Genomic DNA, 22,103 nt, shown 5'->3' on the forward strand with positions numbered 1-22,103 from the left:
GTTCCTCCCCAGAATTCAACCAATTTCAACTATTTTAGCTGATTATGATGGTTTTAAACCTATCTTCAAATAATGTTTGTTTTGTGGCTTATTTTTCAGATATAAGCATTACCTGTTGCTTTCCCATATGAAAAATAAGGATTTGGCTCTCTTACCTTACTCTGCCACTACTATGCATGTACACCTTCCATCGTCCCCATATAGTAATGTTATAATTTTCTAAGCACAATATATTGTTGTTGTTAGGTGCCGTGGAGTGGGTTCCGATGCATAGCAACCCTGTGTACCACAGAACAAAACACTGCCCAGTTCTGCACCATCCTTATAATTGTTGTTATGCTTGGGCCCATTGTTGCAGCCACTGTGTCAATCCATCTCAGTGAGGGTCTTCCTCTTTTGCGCTGACCCTGTACTTTACCAAGCATGGTGTCCTTCTTCAGGGACTGATCCCTCCTGACACCATGTCCAAAGTATGTAAGACACAGTCTGGCGATCCTTGCTTCTAAGGAGCATTCTGGTGGTAGGTATTTCTTCCAAGACAGATTTGCTCGCTCTTTTGGCAGTCCATGGTGTATTCAATATTCTTCGCCGATACCACCATTCAAAGGCGTCATTTCTTCGGTCTTCGTTATTCATTGTGCAGCTTTCACATGCATATGATGCAATTGAAAATACCATGGCTTGGGTCAGGCACACCTTAGTCTTCAAGGTGAAATCTTTGTTTTTCAACACTTTAAAGAGGTCTTTTGCAGCAGAGTTGCCCAGTGCAATGTGTCTTTTGATTTCTTGACTGCTGCTTCCATGGGAACCCACCCTGGTGGCATAGTGGTTAAGTGCTACAGCTGCTAACCAAAAGGTCTGCAGTTCGAATCCACCAGGCGCTCCTTGGAAACTCTGTGGGGCAGTTCTACTCTGTCCTATAGGGTTGTTATGAGTCGGAATCCACTCTACAGCAACGGGTTTGGTTTTTTTTTGGCTTCCATGGGTGTTGATTTTGGATCCAAGTAAAATGAAATCCTTGACAACTTCAGTTTTTTCTCCGTTTATCATGATGTGGCTTATTGGTCCAGTTGTGAGGATTTTTGTTTTATGTTGAGGTGTAATCCATAATGAAGGCTGTGGTCTTTGATCTTCATCAGCAATGATGTCCCTGGTTCCATGTCCTCTTCTGAATCTGGCCTGAATTCCTGGCAGTTCCCTGTCAATATACTGCTGCAGCTGCTTTTGAATGATCTTCTGCAAAATTTTGCCTACATGTGAAATTAATGATATTGTTCGATAACTTCCACATTCAGTTGGATCAGAATATACTCAGTGTTATTTTATTTGGTGTTTATTTTAGGATGACTGTGTAAATGTCTTTAAAGCCTTACTTTGTGTAAGTAAACTATGATCATCTTTCTTTGCATGCAACATTTTATTATTGATGGTATTAATTTGCTAGATGCTTTGTGTTTTAGGTTCATGGTAAGGAAAAAAAAAGTCCAAACTCTCCACTGATTGAGTAAATGTTTTCTCAAGATGATCAGATCCATCAGTTTCACATTTCTGAAAAACCCTCATGGATCTTTCTGACCTGTTCATTTCAGACTGAATCTCTATATCTAGTGCCCATCTGTCATCATGGGATCTCCCTTCAACCTCATCCTTTCTTTTCTGCTTGATATTCTATCCACTGCTATTTCTTGGTTTGGTTTTTTTTTTTTTTAGTAAAATTCATCTTTCTGTTGATTCCTAAGAAAGGACGTGGAAGTAAAATTTTTATAATCTTGAATATCTGAAACTATTCTAGTTTCATATTTGAATGATAATTTAGTTGAATATAAAATTCTAAGTTGGAAACAAATTTCCTTCAGAATTTTGCAGATATTTGTCCTCTAGCTTTCGGTAGGGCCAAGAAACCAGGAGCTTGTGAAATCTTTTCTTTGTCCCCAGTATTCTGAAATTTCACAATGATGCGTCCTGCTCTGGATTTATATTAATTAAATGTATTGGGCTTTCATTGAGCGTTTTCAATTTGAAAATGTATATTCTTGAAATTTTTGTGAATTTTTTTTAATGATTCATTCTCAAGTTCTAGAACTCCTACAGGCCAAATGTTAGACCTCTTGAATGGATCTTCTATATTCCTTCTCTCTTATTTTTTAAGTTTGTCTTTTAACTCTACTTCTGGAAAATTACCTCAACTTAATCTTCAAAATATTCTATTGAGTTTCTTTTTTAATTTCTACTATTTTTTTTAATATCTAAAAGATCATTATTTTCTAAATATTCCTTTTTCAGAGTGTACGCTTGTTTCATGGTTGAAATACCTTTGTTTTATTTATTGTGCTTTAGGTGAAAATTTACAGCTCAGTTAATTTCTCATTCAAAAATTTATACACATATTGTTTTGTGACATTGGTTGCAATCTCCACAAAATGATAGCATACTCCCCCATTCCAGCCTGGATTCCCTGTGTCTATTCTACCAGTTCCTGCCCCTTCCTGCCTTCTCGTTCTGTTTTGAACAGGAGTTGCCCATTTGGTCTTGTATATTTGATTGAACTAAGAAGTACATTCCTCATGTGCATTGTTTTTTTTCTTTTATACACCTGTCTAATCTTTGTCTGAAGAGTGTGCTTCAGGAATGGTTTCAGTTCTGGGTTAACAGAGCATCCAAGGGCCATAGTTTTGGGGTTCCTCCCGTCCCTGTCAGACCATTAAGTCTGGTCTTTTTATGTGAATTTAAGTTCTTCTGTTCTACATTTTTACCCTGCTCTGCCCGGGACTCTCTGTTGTGTTCCCTGTCAGGGTGGTCATGGGTGGTTGCCAGGTACCAACAAGTTCTGTTCTCAGGCTAGTGGAGTCCCTGGTTCATGAAATACCCTTTCTTATAATTGTTTTAGTAATAGTTTTTGTTTGTTTGTTTTTCAAAGTTTTCTTCCACTTGCCATAGCTCAATTTGTCCTAAGTTTTTTTTTTTTTTTAATCTTTTAGATTGTTTTCATTTCTGTCTTTTATGTCAGACATTTTCCTCAACTACCTATAATCCGTGGTTTTCTCTTTAGGAATGGAGTGTAAAATGTGAGTTGTATGAGTTTGGCTGTCCATGATTGCTTAAGAGTAGTATCATCTGGTTGGACTGTTCAGTGGGAAACTTCTCGGGTCAGCATAGTTGGTTCTTTCTTTTCGGACTATTTGGATCCACAGAGAAGACTTTTCAAAATGGCTGCCCATTCACGAGAGGACTGTTTGTCAGTGTTTTAAAAACCGAGTTAGGGAAAAAGGTGAAGGGTCTCAGTATCCAGTATGATTATGATAATACAATCCCTTCTCCTGTTCCTATATCTGTGTTGCCTAGTCAAGAGATCTCCAAAGGGAGAAAGTCAATATCCTAGTCAGGTATCGCACATAGAGAGAGAGAAAACATACACTGGCATTCAGACTGCTTCACACTTACACTGTGGACTAATTCTGCGTTTTAAGCCCTCCTCTCCCATTCAGTTCCACTTCTAGATATTCTATGATATAAATCAGATAAATAATCCTTGACTTTTGCTGTTTCCTTCTTAGATTTTAATAGGTTTTTAGGATCTATTCAATCCTTTACCACTTGTCCATTGAGTGATAGCATCCAAAATCATGACACTTCTGTTCTCCATTCTCTTTGTCCTTAATGTGTTAGGGACTCATAAATAAAATCTAGTGAGATTTTAGAAGGGAAAGAAAGATTCAAGCTTTCAATCTGCCATTTTTATCTGTAAACCGCACCCCTCCCCCAGAAACAAAAACAACCCATTGCTGTCAAGTCAGCTCTAACTCATAGCGACCCAGTAGGACAGAATAGAACTGCCTCATAGGGTTTCTGAGACTTTAATCTTTATGGATGAGACTGCCACGTTTTTGTCTACCATGGAGTGGCTGGTGGGTTTGACCTACTAACATTTTGGTTATCAAGCAAGCGCTTAACCACTGCACCACCAGGGCTCCTTATCTTTATCAGTAAGACCAACTAATTTATATTTGTTATATAAAATGCGTTCCTAAGTGAGGATTTTTTTTTTTAACTAAAATCATAGAATGTTTTCCATCATGTTTTAGCATGCTGTGTGTATGTGAAAACATGTCACTAAATGAAATGAAAACAAAACAGTTACGCATAAGTGCTCGCTTTAGTACCAGCTGGCTATGATAATCTTCCAAATTATCAATAGAACCCTGGATTGCAGCAATATACATGCAAATGCTGTGTATATCCTTCCAATTCATGGCAACCCCAAGTGTGTCAAAATAGAACTGTGCTCCATGGAGTTTTCACTGGCTTATTTTCAGAAGTACATTACCAGGCCTTTCTTCTGTGGTACCTCTAGATGAACGTAAAGTCACCAACTTTTTGGTTAGTAGCCAAATGCTTAAACCATTTGTGCCACTTAGGGACTGCTTACATGCTGGTACCTATAATGTAATCATAGGATATTAAACCTGGAAGAGACCCTGATTAGCCTGGTCCAACCCCTACGTTTTATGTATAAAGCTACTTGAGTGTCAATGATCCTAGCCCAGTGGAGCATGCAGCTGTCACAGGTAAAGCCAGAGCTGAACTTTTCTCTCTTAACTGGCCATCTTACCATTCAGGTTGTGCTTGGGTCTTGGTCATTGCCAGGGAACTCTCTGGCCGAGAATCAATTTCAGCTTGGGTACTGTGAAAACTTGAGACAAATGTGCAAAACAGTATACTAGCTGAAGAAGATCTGGTGATAAGTCCAATTAGCTGTAGTAATTGGAATCATGCAGATGACCTGTACTACCTCAGAGTAGTCAGATGTGTGAATTGAATATTGTCAGTGACATTAAGGTTAACCATTCTTCAGTGCTTAAAGGTAAAAACAGGTTAAGTTCCTCACTTAAAGAACTTATAATTTGTGAGACATTTGAAAGCTGTTTTCTGCTTTACTCAGGAAATTTCATCAGGCAATAAAATTACAAATATGACATTGAAAATAGTTTGATTTTGAAATATCTATCACTTTAAACAAATGCAGTTTTGCATAAACACAACATAGGTTGTTTACATTGCAAAGTGAATCTTTGAGGTTAAATACCATTATTATGGATAGAATTCCTTTCAATAACAGGCTTCCTTGTGCGTTCATTTCTGCCGTTTCTTATGTGTAACTTTAAAGAAATGTATTTTTTTTTTACTACCTATCAGCCCCTGAGTGGTGCAAATGGCTTGCTCTTGTCTGCTAACCTAAAGGTTGGTGGCTGGAAACTCTCCAGCAGTGCCACAGAAGAAAGGCCTGGAAGTCTGCTCCTGTAAAGATTATAGCCAGGAAAACCCTACGAAGCAGTAGAACTCTATATCACGTGGGGCCGCTACAAGTCATTATTGATTCAGTGGCAACGGGTTTGTTTTTTTTGTTTTTTTTTTATTTGGACCTATGTATTATAAAAAGAAGTTTGTTCTTCCTTATAAGCTCTTGTGTGAGGGACTAAGCTATATGACTAGTTAACATCCGTAGTACGTAGGAACTACGGTATGCCCCTCTGAATCCACTGTCGCTCAGACTTGCATTGTAAGATTTTGTCAAGTTTGATATTCTGCTGTTGAATTGAGATGTAACACATTTGTATTTGATAAGGGATGTAGCAAAGCATGGTTTCCAGGGGGACCAAAGAGAAAATGAGAATGAGTAAACATTTTTCAGCAGCACGTTGACCCTTCTGTGGACCAAGGGATCAGAATATTAATAAATAAAAACAAATGCCTTTTGACATGGCCTCAGCCCTGTACATGAGAGACAATTTATTATACTGGCGGTAATCGTGATTCCAAATAAAGCAAGATTACATATAGTGGTCTACAAAGAGGAACTCATTTGCAGGAAAAGGAAATTTCCTTAGATGATGTTAGACAGACAGACACACACACACACACACACAAACTGTAACATAATTTGGCAAGTAGGCAATGTAAATGTGGATTTGTGCTGGTTTATTGTTTGTAGCAATGAGATAATCAATATCCTGGGTCTATGCAGTCGTTTTTCAATAAAGAACAGCAAATTATTTCTAAATTCAAGCTTCACATCTCATTTGTTACTTAGTTACTGTTGCTAGAATGATTATATAATGCAAAATTTAGCTTTCTGACAAATTATACAGCATTCATTATCAAGATAGCCTATTTCATGGCAGATGTAGTTAAAATTTCAGTTGTGCACGGGCTTTTGAAGAGTCTAACCTCTCATTCTCCAGGAGTAGGTAGATATTTAGAATCTGTCGTACTTGCTGTAGCAGTTTGGCCTGGCTCTTCCCCGTGCCTTTGTGGAAAGTGCATCAGGCAGCATCCATCTGTCGAAATCAGAGCAACTGTTAAAAGGTACCCAGCCCCGCCCTCCCCCCAATTTGGAAGCTGGTTACCCAACAGCTGTTTGCAGAGGTACACATGAAACTTATGGAAATACTGCCATATTCTTTCAAAACTGGAATAAATCACCTTCCATATGCAGTCTGTGAATTAGCATATTTATTATTTCACACCTGCTGAATATACATTTCCTTTGTGCATGTACCTAACGTAGGGGCTTGAAGAGCATAAAGCTCCAAGCATATTGCGTAGTTACAGGCAATATTCTGTAGAATGAAGTATGTGCGATTTTTTTCCCCAAATATATGAAAGAAATGCCAGAAATGTTCATACAACTTGAATTGAGGACTTCATTCAGCATAAGACACAGAATTTCAATGTGGGAGGTATTTCTGAGGAAATCTCACCTGATGTCTTTTTGGTGGCTGTGAGAAAATGACTTGGAAATACTATAAAATGTCCCTTCATTAGTTTACACTTCCAACTGAGGCTGTGATATGGAAAGAAGGAAAAAAATAAAAAAAAGGAAGAGGGAGCATATTTATAAGGGGAGTTAGATGATTTCTTACCTGCCTGATATTTATAATATGGTAAGAAATTAACTACCATGCAATGCTTATGTATTCTGAGTACATTCAAAGGCAGGTGGTTCCTAGACAGACAGACAGACAGATAGATATTTACTGGGTTTTTTAAATATGTCTATGTCTATATATATTTAGTGTTTTTTTCCCCACATTATGGGAATTGGATATTCTGTACAATTCTGAGCCCTCTTAGAATAGTTTTGTCTTGTATTACTGTTATGTTTCATAGTTCAATTGTTTCCTCCATAACAGTATTCTGAAGAATTCTAATTTTATAACTGCGGCACCACAAAAAGTCTAGGTGAATGTCCTTTTTTGTTGTTTTTTCTTTGATGAAGGACAAGATATAAAACTTTGTAGGTCAGAAGCATGTGAAAAAATGCATCAATTATAAAATCTTAGTTTCATATCTATGGGTTCATAGTTTTAAAGGTATTATAAATGGTTTCCAGCCTAACTTTTGGGAGAATATTTGTTTACTAACTGGTAAATGTTTATGATTCCCAGCCTTTCTGGCAACGCAGCACCAACTGGATGTGATTTCGTGGCGTGACTTCTGAGCTCTTAAAAAACAAAAAAAAGAACTTATGTTACATTTACCTATTTGAAATTCAGAATATTTAAATTGTGATTTTTTTTTTATTTTGTAACCATTTGATTGAGATGAAATTCCCATACTATAAAATTCACCCTTTTAAAGTGTACAATCAGTGTTTTTTTGGAATATTCACCAAGTGGTACAAACATACCCCTGTCTAGTTCTTGAACATTTTCGTAACTGCCCCCAGAGAAACCCCATACTCATTAGCAGTCACTCCCCACTGAATTATTTTTGATGTAAAAAGTCAACTGAGATAAATAGAGCTACTCTAAGGTGCTATAAAACTAGGGAGAGAATCACTGACCTACAAGAAAGGTTGGCTGCAAAGATTGCTCTTGAAGTTCACTGCCAGTGACTTAATTTAGAATGATCGCTGCCAAATGCCTTGCTGAATGTGATGATTTATATGCATTTACAATGGTTTTCTTCAATACAGGCTTTAATATTTCTTAGCGGAGGCCAGGCTCAGAAAGTCAATGTAAACAGGGCCAGCGACTAAGGAACCTCTCTGAAGCTGAGTTTGCATATGAATGCCTCTGTTTCTATTGAGTGTGTGTATTTATTTAGTGTCTTTTTAGGGCAGAGGGTAGTTGGGAATTGAGAGACTTTTCCTATGACTGGTTTTTGTACATGATATTCATTTTGGGTGGTTTCATGGTGTTTAATGGAAATGGTGCAGTGGTTAAGCATTCGGCTGCTAACAAAACGGTAGGCAGTTGGAATCTACCAGCCACACTCCTTGGAAATCCTATGGGCAGTTCTGTTCTGTCCTGTAGGGTTGCTATGAGTCAGAATTGACTCCACAGCAATGGGTTTGGAAAGCATTTCAGGCAAATGTTTAAGCAGTCTACTACTAGGCAAAAGGCTGGCGGTTTGAACCCATCCAGAGGCACTTGGAAAACAGGCTTGGTGATCTGCTTCCAAAAAGCCACAGCCTTGAAAATCCTATGGAACAGTTCTACTCTGCACATGTGGGGTCACCATGAGTCAGAATCAACTGCGGCAACTAACAACAACAACAAAGCCACTACAAGACCGCTTGTTTTCAAGTAAGTGTCATTCTCCAGCTACATTTTGCCTTAGAGAAGGACAATTTAATTCTTTTCTTCCTTGGACATAGAATCCCTAGTGATTACTCATTTTCTACTCCAGTTCTCCAAATGTTTTAACAAGTATGTCTGGAGCCTCCTTCTTCCCTGACTTGGGTCTCCTGTGATCCCCACCCCCATCACCCACCCCTCAAGGCCCGGATCTGATTCTGACCACTTTACTTCCTACCGTGGCTGGGTGACTTAACCTACAACTTCCTTGCTGGAGTTTGCCACTCCATTTTTTTTTTCTTTTTTTCCTGATTTATCAATCATTTGTAATTGTATTTTTTTTTTTCTCCCCCTGAAATATTTATTCTTGGCAATATTTTTCCATTAGGGAGCAAATACCTTGAAGCCAGCTGCCTTATCTGTGTACATTTCCTTGTTTATTTGGGAACACAAAGGGCTCCGCAATGCTTAACGAGTGCCTTGGAATGAAGTGAAAGGGTATTTTTCAAGCACACATTTTCTGATCTTGTATTAGAAACTAAATAAAGTGCTTTAAGGTTACCCAGGGCTAAGTATACATTATTTGCTTACTAAGCAGTTCTTATTTATTTGAAAATTCTTCTTCTCTGAGAGGGCAACAATAATTGGGGAATATGTTTCCAACATGCAAAATGAGTTGTATTTTTCCATAAGCAAGCTTATAATTGGGCTCCTACAGCCACACAGCTTCACGTATGGTACTTATGAGTCAATTAAAGCACCCTAACAAGCAATTACAGGTTTATTGTTTAATTCAATTTCTACAACTCATGCTGTTCCTCTCAAAAGTTGCATGTATGTCAGTCAGCATGTAATAATAATAAGCACACACTTTCCTCAAACACTAGTTCTGAAAAATGAAATCTGCAGATACTTAGCTCCCATACACTGTGCTCTATTCAGGGAGAGATCAAACACATGGGGAAAATGAAAGCAGCTCTGGTATGGCAAGAACTGGCTTCAACTTCCAAATTGATTTATTTGGATAATAACCCAATAGCAAGTAAAACTATCTTCTCTACTACTTAAAATTGTCACAGAAATGGAATTGCTAGAATGTCCAGTAAAATGTATGACAGTATGTGCAGTGGTTACTTCAGCTCAGGTGAACTGAAGTCCGTAGGGAAAGGGCTCTGGTTTGATCTTTGAGTAGGAATTTGGCTTGTTTCTGATCAGGCAGGGGTGACATCAATCTCTGTGCCTGGGAAGTGCCTATGTTAGGTCACTTTCCTTGCCTCCTTATCCTACTTGGGCTCTTGTCTCTGCCCCACACCAGTGCTAGTCACTTGGGAAGAGTTGGGGAAGTTTTCCTCCTCTGGCTACAGCCTTAGTAACAAGGCACAGACAGCTGGGAAGACTCTATTCCAAATAGCATTCGAATGGCCACATCAACAGGCATCCTAACCCTGGCCAGCTCTCCCACACTTGAACATGGAGTGGAAAATGTGGGAGTGGCTCATGGCTTCTGTTTCTTGCTCCAGGTGGAAGGTTCACAGTGCCGATCTCCATAGTAGGGTCAACAGAAATGCTTGCTGTGAAACAGTATTGAATTAGCCTTACTATTATTATTTTTTGCAAGTTGTAAGACTTTCTATATTTTCTAGCTGTTCTTACTCCATTCTCAATACCAGAATTTCTCTGAAGAAAATTTCCCCTCATTCATCCATGAATCCAGAAATCAAGGCATGTTAGATGAATAGGAGAAAGTAGCTTTGCATTTTGCATTGCTCAGACCAACCAAAACATTGACATTTGTCCCTGTAATGTGCGTTTTTTTTTTTTTTTTTTTTTTTTTATGTGTACATTCTTTTATGTTTGGTCGAGAATAAGAAACAAGTCAGCCTGTCTGTTTCCCCTAAGAACACCACCACCGACTGTGGGGAGAAGAGGTCTAGAGGCAGGCTAAGGGAAAAAAAAAAAAGGGAGGATGGCTGAAAAACCAAAGTATCAAAACAAAACAAAATAAAATAAACCTGTTGTGAAAGCAGGAAATAGGGAAGTCATGGTAAACCTGATTGTGTAAAATCCAGGGCTTGGAACCGGTTCATTCCAGTTTGAACCCCTGCGAGAATCTGCATTTCTAACAAGTTCCCAGGCAATACTAATGTTGCTGGTGAGGGACCAATTCAGAGAACCACTAGAACAGTGGTTCTCAAAATTTATTGTACATTTATTGTTAAATAAATCTTATTGTTTTTATTTTATTGTTAAAATGTACATTCTGAATCAGTATATCTAGGTGGAAATGCAGATTCTCAGCAGGAATGAACCGATTTGAAGCCGTGTTAAATCTTTTAGTGAGATGGAGAAACAAATCACCAACTTTATTTGGAAAAGGAAGAGGCCCCGAATAAGTAAAGCATTACTGAAGAAGAAGAACACAGTGGGAGACCTCACACTACCTGATTTTAATACCTGTTATACCTCCACGGTAGTCAAAACAGCCTGGAACTGGTACAACAACAGATACATAGACCAATGGAACAGAATTGAGAATCTGTATATATATGCATCCACCTATGAGCAGTTGATATTTGACAAAGGGCCAAAGTCTGTTACATGAGGAAAAGACAGTCTCTTTAACAAATGGTGCTGGCATAACTGGATACCCATTTGCAAAAAAAAATGAAACAAGACCCATACCTCAGATCACGTACAAAAGCTAACTCGAAATGGATCAAAGACCCAAATATAAAATCTAAAACGATAAAGATCATGGAAGAAAAAATAGGGACAACGCTAGGAGCCCTAATACATAATACATATAAACAGAATACAAAACATAACTAACCATGCACAAATGCCAGGAGAGAAAACAAATAATTGGGAGCTTGTAAAAAGCAAACACTTACGCTCAAAAAGACTTCACCAAAAGAGACTGGGAAAAAAAAAAAATGGCTACGACATACCCAATCAGGGTCTAATCTCTAAATTCTACAAGATACTGCAAAACCTCAACAACAAAAAGACAAATAACCAATTAAAAAAATGGGAAAAGGATATGAATAGGCACTTCACCGAAGAAGACATTCAAGTAGGTAACAGAAATGAGAAAATGCTCACAATCATTAGCCATTAGAGAAATACAAATCAAAACTACAATGAGATACCATCTCACCCCAGCAAAGCCAGCATTAATCCGAAAACCACAAAATAGTAAATGTTGGAGAGGTTGTGGAGAGACGGTAACACTTATACACTGCTGGTGGGAATGTAAAATCATACAACCACTTTGAAAATTGATTTGGTGCTTCTTTAAAAAGCTAGAGATAGAAGTACCATATGATCCAGCAATCCCACTCCTTGGAATATATCCTAGAGAAATAAGAGCCGTGTTCATTGCAGCACTGTTCACAGTAGCAAAAAGATGGAAACAACTTAGGTGTCCATCAACAGACGAATGAATAAAATAATGGTATAGTCATGCAATGTAATACTACCCAATGATAAAGAACAATGATGAATTGGTGAAACATCTCACAACATGGGTGAATCTGGAAGGCACTGTGCTGAGTGATATTAGTCAGTCACAAAAGGACAAATGTTATATGAGATCACTATTTTAATAACTCAAGAAAAGGTTTAAACACAGAAGAAAACATTCTCTGATGGTTATGAGGGTGGGCAGAAAGGGAGAGGGGAATTCACTAACTAGATTGTAGACAAGAATTATCTTAGTTGAAAGGAAGGACAACACACAATATAGGGGAAGTCAGCACAACTGGACTAAACCAAAAGCTAAGAAGTTTCCTGAATACAGTCAAATACTTCGAGGGACAGAGTAGCAGGGGCAGGGGTCTGGGAACCATGGTGTCAGGGGATACCTAGGTCAGTTAGCATCACAAGGTTTATTAAGAAAATGTTCTACATCTCACTTTGGTGAGTGGCGTTTGCAGTCTTAAAAGCTGGGGAGGAGCCATCTAAGATGCATCAATTGGTCTCAACCCACCCGGAGCAAAGGAGAATGAAGAATATCAAAGACACAAGGAAAATATGAGCCCAAGAGACAAAAAGGGCCACATAAACCAGAGCCTGAGACCAGAAGGACTAGATGGTGCCCAGCTACCACCAGTGACTGCCCTGATGGGGAACACAAAAGAGAGTCCCTGATGGAGCAGGAGAAAAGTGTGGTCCAGAACTTAAATTTATGTAAGAAGACCAGACTTAATGGTCTGACTGAGACTAGAGGAACCCCAGAAGTCATGGCTCCCATACTCTCTCTTAACCCAGAACTAAAACCATTCCCAAAGCCAACTCTCCAAAGATCAGGCTGGATTATAAAACATAAAATAATACACGTGAAGAGTGTGCTTCTTAGTTTAAGTAGATACACGAGACTAAATGGGAAGTTCCTGTCCAGAGGAGGAATGAGAAGGCAGAAAGGGATAGGAGCTGGTTGAATAGACACGGGAAATGTGGGGTGAAAAGGGAGAGTGTGCTGTTACATTACAGGGGTTGCAACTAGAGTCAAATAACAATATGTGTATAATTTTTGTATAAGAAATTAACTTGAGCTGTAAACTTTCACCTAAATCACAATTAAAAAAAAAAATAAAAATTGCTAAAAAAAAGATTACAGCCTTGGAAACCCTTTGAGACAATTCTACCCTGTCGTATAGGCTCACTATGATTCGGAATCAGTTCGACAGCAACAGAGACATCAGTACAAGGGACACATCAGTAAAAAAGCCAGTCACAAATTCAACTCTCTTGAGCCTCAGAATCTAGTGGTTAAGCATATGTGTAATATATTTTTAAACACTTCTTAATTCATATCTTAATTCCAATCAGATTTCTGTCTCGGAGCCCTGTCAGCCATTATGGCTTCAGGCAAAGGGACTGACAAAGGCCGCCTCGGGAATGGGAGGAATGTGATGCAGGAGAACCCCCTTTCAGACAGGAAGAATGAAAAGTTCTCCTTTTCCTGCCAGAGTAGATGATGGAAAGGAAAGGAAGACGCCCTGAGAGAGGGGGCAAGTGGAGCAGCAGGAATGTATGTCATGGCGTCCTCTTACTCAGGGCTGATGAGCTAGATGTAGAGAGCTTGGGTAAGGAAAAAGTATAAAGCTTAAGGGTTCATGCTCCATTCCCTGTTTGGGACTCTAAGAAGAGACCTCCCCACGGAGGCCCACAGTGCAACATGGGATGAGTCTCATTAGTGACCCGTGACCTGGGGTGACTAGGCAGAAGGAGGACTTCAGTTACCTCCCCAATGCCCTCTGAGTTCTCTATGCTATTGAAAACAAACAAACAAACTATTGACAGTCTCCACAATTCCCACATGCCCTGAGGAGGGTGTGTAAGTAGCCTGTATCCTTGTCTAGCAGGCTTAACAGGGGAACTTACCCTTGACCTCCTGGGTCACTGGAATCAAACCCAGGCCTCAGCAGTATAGGCCCCACCAGCAGGCATTCAGGTGGGGTGGGACCAAGACTGCTGTAAGACAATGGGTCCCTCACCAGGTTGAGTGGGAATCTATTGTGAGTTCTTCAGCCTGAGGCATTAGCAATGAATGTCACCAGACAAGCAGTCATCAAGTAGGCAAGGGTCACTATTATGGCAGAGGCTCTCAGAGATCCAGAGAGCTTCACGAAAATGGGAGGCCCCTGCTGGCTGCCACAGACACCCAGATGGCATCATGGATTGGAGAAGGGAAAATGGCTGATAAAAGAGCTGCACGTGTACCTGAAAAGAACTGTTTAAACAGAAAGAAAACTAAGATGGCCAAAGCCGAAATAGCATTAATTAGCATTTTTAAGTTTCCTGATTACCTAGCAGGATGGGAGCTCTTAAGGAAGATTGCAGGAGTCCAAAATGAAATAAAGAAGCTATGTTTTCCTTGCACATTGGAGTGTAGTATAGTTCTGATCTTAGACTTGGCAAGAGGTGCCCTGGCTTGGCCTCTGTGCCCTAGACTCTCTGCTCTAGCTTTCTTCCAGCTGTGTTTCTTCCCATGGGTGGGGTCTATGCGGCAGATGGAAACCCCACTGATATCTATACTACCCCACCCACGCCTATCTAAACTCTGCCCAGTACTCACCATCCTGGAATTCCTTGCCCAGTGGCCCTCACCAGCTTCCAGGGCTGGTGGGGGCTTCCTTCCTAAGTTGGACTTTTGAGGAAAGATGATTGCATTGTCATGTATAATGTTATGGAAGAATTGTGTCTCCCCCAAAAGATGTTGAAATTCTAACCCCTGTACTTGTGAAGGAAACCCTGGTGGCGTAGTGGTTAAGTGCTATGTCTGGTAACCAAAGGACTGGCAGTTCGAATCCGCCAGGTGCTCCTGGAAACTCTGTGGGGCAGTTCTGCTCTGTCCCATACGGTTGCTCTGAGTCGGAATCGACTCAGTGGGACCGAGTGTGGTTTTTGGTGTGTATACTTGTGAATGTGACCTTGTTTGAAAATGGGGTTTTTCTTTTGTTGTCAGTTAACTTAAACAAGGTCATACAGGAGTAGGGTGGGTCCAGATCCTAACCCCTTCTGAGTGGTGTTTAATGAAAGGGGAGAACAGACACTGAACCAAGGTCACACATAGAGGAAGACATCGTGTGAAAATCCGTCTACAAGCTAGAAGGTGAAGGAGACGAGGGAGCGTCTTCCCCTAGAGCTGACATAGCCCTGCTGTCACACTGAATTTGGACTTTAGCCTCCAGAATTGTGAGAATAAAGTCACCCACTTTGTGGTATTTTGTTATGGCGGCCTTAAGAACTGAGACACGTACACTGTACACTCTCAGGCTGATTTGTGAATTGAACTTGGGGGATGGGAGCCCCACAGGGTGCACTCATTTAAGCATGTCCCCTCCCCATGCAGAATCAAGCTGGAAGTGGAAAGGTGTGGGGGGGGGGGAGGCAGGCCAGGGACTTAGGGCTGAGAATGGTATCCCTGCATAGCTGCATCCCAGCCAGAACCCCAAGTCATCCCAGACCCCTACATTGGGACCTGGCTTTCCAAGTCCTTATGAAGATTTAGCTGTTAAAGCAGGAGTATAGAACTGGCATTATTACACATTTATTAATTTGATTCATCAATTTTAACTGTAAAATTGCAGTCTGTGGTCTAACACTAACTTAATTGATAACTGACCCACACCCACATGTTAGGGACTCCCCAGTGTAGGGTTAATGAAGTAGTGACCTTGCTACACAGACACTGAGCCTATAATTTTCAATTCATGAGTCCTGTGAAGGAGGAAGTAAAAGCTCCTGTTGTTAGGTGCCTTCCAGTCGGCTCGGACTCATAGCGACCCTATGTACAACGGAACGAAACACTCTCTGGTCCTGTGCCATCCTCACAATCGTTGCTATGTTTGAGCCCATTGTTGCAACTACTGTGTCAGTCCATCTCCTTGAGGGTCTTCTAGAGTGAATTGCAGGGGAAGAAGGCCAGCCAATCACAATGCTTGTTTTTCTGCACATGCGTCAAGGTGTTCCAAGCTCAGGCTGGCTCAGTTTCCCTTGGACCCTTCCCAAGCATCCTTCTGGTGTCCCTGTTTCCAGGAAGACTTCTCTCACTTCCCTGGAGCTGAGGCCCCAGCGCTGTGCTCAGGCAGCTCCTTTAGTGTACTGAAATTTTATTTCCATGAAAGATGTCTCTTTCACCTCTCTATCCCAGGCACTGACTTCTAGGGCATGACGTGTAAATGTTTGCTGAGCCGAGCAGTTGTTGCCCACCCCTGCAGTTTCTGGATGTCCTTTTAAATTGAGCACAGCTTCTGAACTGCAGCTGCTTGCTACTGCTGGACAGAGCGTCTTATACTGATAGAGCCCTTCTCGTTTTCTAGGATGCCACCCCCATTTCCGGGAAATCATGACCTCTTGAAAGAAATTCTTTCTACCCTTTCTCTTCAACTATTAAAGTTGAACTCTGATCAGAAGCAACTTCGGGAAAGTAATTTGGGCGTCCTTGGTGAAGGTGATGAGCACTGACAGATCTGAGGTAGTGGCCTCTGTCGCATATTTAGTCTTCCCTGGCAGGATATTATCATTTCTTATCATGAGGCCACTAACCCCTGCCCTGTTTATATCATAATTGAAAAGAAGAAAAACTTCTCACAGCTCGTCCGACTACCGGAGTTTAGAGGTGATGGGGCCAGAAAGAGCAACCATTTAGTCATAGTTAATAATCTGCTGATTTTAGTCATCATTTAAGCCTAAGAAGGCTGCCTGGCCATTTCACATTAATGGCAGTTCTTTAAAAAAAAAAAAAAAAAAAAGAACTGTCAGACACAGTGAGAATTCATACAGGCCCTTGCTTGGTTTCTTTTGCTGAGTTCTCAGATAATTTTACGTTTCATGCCAGAGCATACCTTTTCATACCGCTGACATTGAAAAAATCAGTAACAGGGAGAAGCAATTAGTAACTCTTCTCTCCACTCCAAACTCCCCTTTTTGGTGCCTTTTTCCCAAGTCTCACCTTATGTAGCAATTAAGAGAAAGATGAAGTACCGAAACTCAATTCCATGTGTCACGCACGTATGTTGCTAGGCACAATGAATAGGAAGATGTGACCTTGGGTGTTAAAGGGATATTTGGAGGGTTCCAGGTCACTCTACCACACCCACTGGCCAGGTGACTGCTCTTACCTGAACCACTTGGCTTAAAAACCTGCTTCTCCATCATTACTGGGCAAGGATGTCCAGTTGTCCCAGACAGCTATGCTGAGAGCTGTATGCCCAGAGCTTAAGATGCTAAACAGTGAGGTCCTTCTAGAGCTATCTGGAATAATTTTATCTGGGAATAAAATTTTCTCTCAGTAAAGACTATAATATTCTAATGTTAATAAATGAAATATAGTTAACCATTAAACTTGGAACTGCCGCTCCCCTTAAGCAATTCAGTCCAGATAGAGATATTTTAAAGGAAGGGGCAGAGATAAAAGGCCCTGCCCTTTCCCGATAGAAAAGATCCTTCCCGCTGGTAGGTGTAGTATAGTACTTGAAATACTCCTTATGGATCTGCTTAGAGGAAGGGGCAGTTACAGCACCGAGTTTCGCCAGAGAAATAATGTATTGGGTAGCTAGCATACTTGCAGGTTTGAGTGCCTAAGGGAGAGTGCTGAAAAGAAAAAGAAGGCACCAAAAGAGAAATATTTTCTCTAGATTGTAGCCAAATGATTTGCTGTGATCTAAGGGACCCAGACTGAGTTTAACTAAATAGCAGGTGTCTGACAGATCAATTCTCTGTAATGGCTTCATTTGTAGTGATTCTTTTCACACTTGAAAATAAATTAGATTCCTGAACTTGAAGAAATCTGAGAACCGTAAGTCCTGGTCTAAACTGATGATTGCATGGTCTGTGGTGTGTCAGTTGCAGCTCACCCTTGGGTTACCAATAAAAAATCCTCGGTGTCCACAGAGCGCAGTGGTCAAACTGCGTGCCACATCTTGTGTGATTTCTGTGCCCGTTAGAGACCGCTAATGTCTTTGTTAGACTGTGATACTAACCAGATTCTACAGGAGTTACGGTTCCGATTTACACTGCACAACCCTATTAGTGTAGTAAATGTATTTAGGGTGTGTCCGATCCATCGGTTGATGAACGGTGATTATGAATGTAGTGCCAGCATTAGGTGACAATTCAGCCAAGGTTCTCCTCTCACCTTTATCCTTTGAATTCTGAGGGTGAACAAGGAACCAATATGGTATGAAGAATGAGTGTGTGCATGTATAATGCTTGGAGCACTATCAGCCGGCTTGTATTTAAAAACAACTTTTTTTTTTTATATAAAGTATAATTATAATAATTAATGGCATTTGTTGAACGCTTAGTCTGTGCCCGACAGTGTTTTAAGAATTCTCTTATTATACCCATTTTAAAGATAAGGAGACTAAAGCATAAAGAATCTAAGTAATGTATTCCAGTTCATATGATCTCCAGGTGTTTAGCACCGGAATTTGCACTCATGCTGTATGATAACAGTGTCTGTGAATTCCATCAGATGCTGCAGCTATTCTTTCTTAATTTCTTATACTTTCCTTCATTAATGCAAAAAAGTTCAAGTTTGCAATATAGACTTTCATAAAATCCGGGGTATTCTAATTTAAATAGTTTGTAGAACTTCAAAATATTGAGTTTGTGTTTTATCATCATCATCTAAACTTATCCAGAAGGAGTGATAGAAAAATGAGTAAAATACTCTAAATGATTTATTGTCATTGGAAAAAATCCTTGTTTGTATTCATTTAGAAGTTCAAATTTCGAATAGTGATGCTTTTAAAAAGTATTTTTAAAATTTCTCTTCCATGTTACTCAACACATTGTCACAGTGGAAAAAAAAATTCTTGGCAAGGTGAAAATCCTCGAAATTGACTTCAAATTGGTTATCTAAACATGAAAATCAAATAGCATGTGCTTGTACCCTCCTTAAGATAAAGTATCTTGCTGTATTCATCATTAATGACTTTATATTCCCAACAAAGAAAATGCAGGTAATGTTGACTTGTTGTGCCATGCGTGGATTTTGTCCCTAGGATATGGATTTAAAAAAAAAAACAAACCCAAAATTCAAAATGAATGAATAGCCCCCCTGCTATGAAGCAGATTTACAAACTAGAAGTGTTATGGGTCCTTCTGTTGTCACCTTAGCTAATTCCTTCATCCTGAAACATTACATGAGTTTGGCTTCCATCAGTTCTGCAGAAGGTAGGTTATGGTATTTGGATAGACGTGTTCTATGTTATGCTCAGAATAAAGAAAGAAAATTTGAGTAAAAGAAGAATGGACAACTTAAAGGAGGCCCTGTATACACTTACCTTATCATAAAAAGGTTTATATAAAGGGTTGTCAACAACATTGATCCTAAGCTGTGGTCTTGTTATTCCCTGTAACATAGTAGTTTTAAAGAGCTGTGATAAAAATGATCCCCAGCTGTGGATTCTTTTGGGTGATGATCCATTAACATACACCTTGTCCAAAAGCACCCTGCCAAATGTGGGTGGTCAGAGGATAGGCTGGATTAGAACCGCCTGGGATACTTAAAGACAAAAAACATTCCTGGGCTTCTCCCCCAGAGATGTTGATGCAGTAGGTCTGGAGAGATGCTGTGAAGTCTGCGTATTCTCATAGACACTCCTGGTTAGGATCAGTCCAGAGCAGTAGTTCTCCCCAGGGAACACTGGTCAATACCTGGAGATGTTTTTGGTTGTCACAACCTAGGTGTGGGGGCTATTGGCATCCAAAGGGTAGGGGCAGGGACTCTGCTAAATATTCTACAATACACAAGATAAACCCATACCACAGGCAATTATCCAGTATCAAAGGTCAGTGGTACTGAGGTGGAGAAACACTGGTCTAGAGAAAGTAAAATCTGAAGGTACATCCTTGGGAGCCCATAGTTAATTAATCTGAATGAATAAAAGATTCACAAAAAATATCGTGCACTCATGATTGAATAAAAGAAATGGCATTAGTCCGAAGAATCAAATAAAAAATTAAAATTTCATAAATGTGTTGCCTCAAGGTTATTAGTTATTTTATCTTATAACTAAGGACATTCTAGGTGAAAAACGTGAAAGTTTAAAGGGCTATCTGCAACTGGTAGGACCTTTGTAATGGGAATTATTTGGATAGATAATGCTTGCACATTAAAAATATATTAAAAAAACTTAACTTAAAATTCCTTAAATATTGACTGTGAACTTAAAATAGAACCGTGTCCATAAGTGCCATTAAAACAAGAAAACACATGAAAATCAAATCTAGGGATGCTTCATATGATTTGCAAATGTTTCTGTCCTTTTTGTCCTCGCCTTGCTCTTGCTTACAGATTATCCTTCCTAGTTTTATGTGATTCCTAGAGATCAGATGCTCACAAGCAGGACATATAATAAATTACTGGAAGTTATTTTGTTTGCCACCAATGCAGGGTTTAAATTAATGATGAAAACCAATTAAATCCTCAAATACCTCCAGTGGCAACAATAAAAATTTAATTTCCTGAAAGAAATAAAGTTAGCTGTGTTGAACACCATGTGCAATCACAGGGATAACCACATTTTCAAATATTCTGCTACTTTGTCAAAGAACCAGCAGCTGCATAATTTCATCAAAATAGTAACCAAAGAATCCGTGCTCTTTTTAGCTGTCTCTTGTGTTTCTGATGACAACCAGTTGGCAGAAATGATGGAATGCCTCAAGCAGACAAATAGCACGCCTCCCCTTGTGCAAGAATGCATGGTCCCATGTCGTGATGACTGCACCTTCACTACCTGGTCCAGGTTTACGCCCTGCTCAGCGAATTGTGAAACAACCCGAATTAGACGGCGGCAGCTCACAGGTAGGGTGTGCCTTTTACTTACGGGGTTGGCAAGCTGTGGACCTCTGAACCACCAAAGTAGGATATAAACTCCAGAAGAAGGGGGATTTTTGTTAGGTTTGTTTGTTTTTGGTTTTCCTCTGCTATATATTCTTAAGGAGCCCTGGTAGCCAGATGTTTAAGCACTTGGCTGCTATCTGAAAGTTGGTGGTTTGAACCCACCAGCGGCTTCATGAGAGAAAAGATCTGGCAACCTACTTCTGCAAAGATTATACCCTAGGAAACCCTATGGGGCAATTCTACTCTGTCATGTAGGGTCGGTATGACTTGGAATCAACTCAATGATACACAACAACAACAACAAGGGTATCCTTAGTACATCCATTTGGCATATAATATGTACTCAGTTAATATTTGTGAAATGAGTGAAAGATTTGAATTATTTGGTAGCTATAAAGTTCCTCTCTACATCTCTACATGATGTTGTATTCTTTGTAGTCATAAAAGTCAATTTATCTATCTTTCTTTGAGTAGCATCTTAGTTATCTAGTGCTGCTATAACAGAAATACCACAAGTGAATGGCTTTAACAAAGAGAAATTTATTTCTTCACAGTAAAATAGGCTAAAAATCCAAATTCAGGGTGTCAGCTCCAGGGAAAGCCTTTCTCTTTCTGCTGGCCTTCTCATCAGTCTTTCCCTGGACTAGGAGCTCTGCGCAGGAACCCTGAGGTCCAAAGGATGCACTCTGCTCCTGGCACTGCTTTCTTGGTGGTATGAGGTCCCCGTGTCTCTAGGCTTACTTCTTTCTTTTATATCTCAAGGGAATGCCTCAAGACACAATCCAATCTTACAGCTTGAGTCCTGCCTCACTAATACAACTGCCGCCCATCCTCCCTCATTAACATCAGAGAGGTAGGATTTACAACACATAGGAAAATCACAGAATACCAGGAATCATGGCCCAACCAAATTAATACACACATTTTGGGGGGAACGTAATACAATCCATGACAAATAGTTAATGACAGATTTTCTGGTGGTTTGTCCTGCTAGCATCTCAGCAAACTTGAAAGCAAACCATCACTGATTTAGAAAGAACATCAAAGACAAATCTAATCTATACCATTGTCATTTGCCATTATATTATAAGCAATTTGACATTTTAAAATTTTAGTACTGTGTGACAAAAATCACATGTATAGATTTTCCTTTTGTGGTAATATTA

The 22,103-nt window shown here is 39.8% G+C and overlaps 1 protein-coding gene across 1 annotated transcript in view; it reads left to right on the forward strand.

The window, feature by feature from the left end:
* Positions 1 to 22,103, forward strand: part of THSD7B (thrombospondin type 1 domain containing 7B) — a 989,424-nt gene that overhangs the window by 685,205 nt on the left and 282,116 nt on the right. Inside the window, exon 13 of the mRNA XM_049889254.1 lies at positions 20,704 to 20,898. Coding sequence (XP_049745211.1) covers positions 20,704 to 20,898 — 195 coding nt within the window. The remainder of the gene's footprint in view (positions 1 to 20,703; positions 20,899 to 22,103) is intronic.

This window comes from Elephas maximus, chromosome 6, assembly GCF_024166365.1.
Source record: "Elephas maximus indicus isolate mEleMax1 chromosome 6, mEleMax1 primary haplotype, whole genome shotgun sequence".
Taxonomy (NCBI): Eukaryota; Metazoa; Chordata; class Mammalia; order Proboscidea; family Elephantidae; genus Elephas; species Elephas maximus.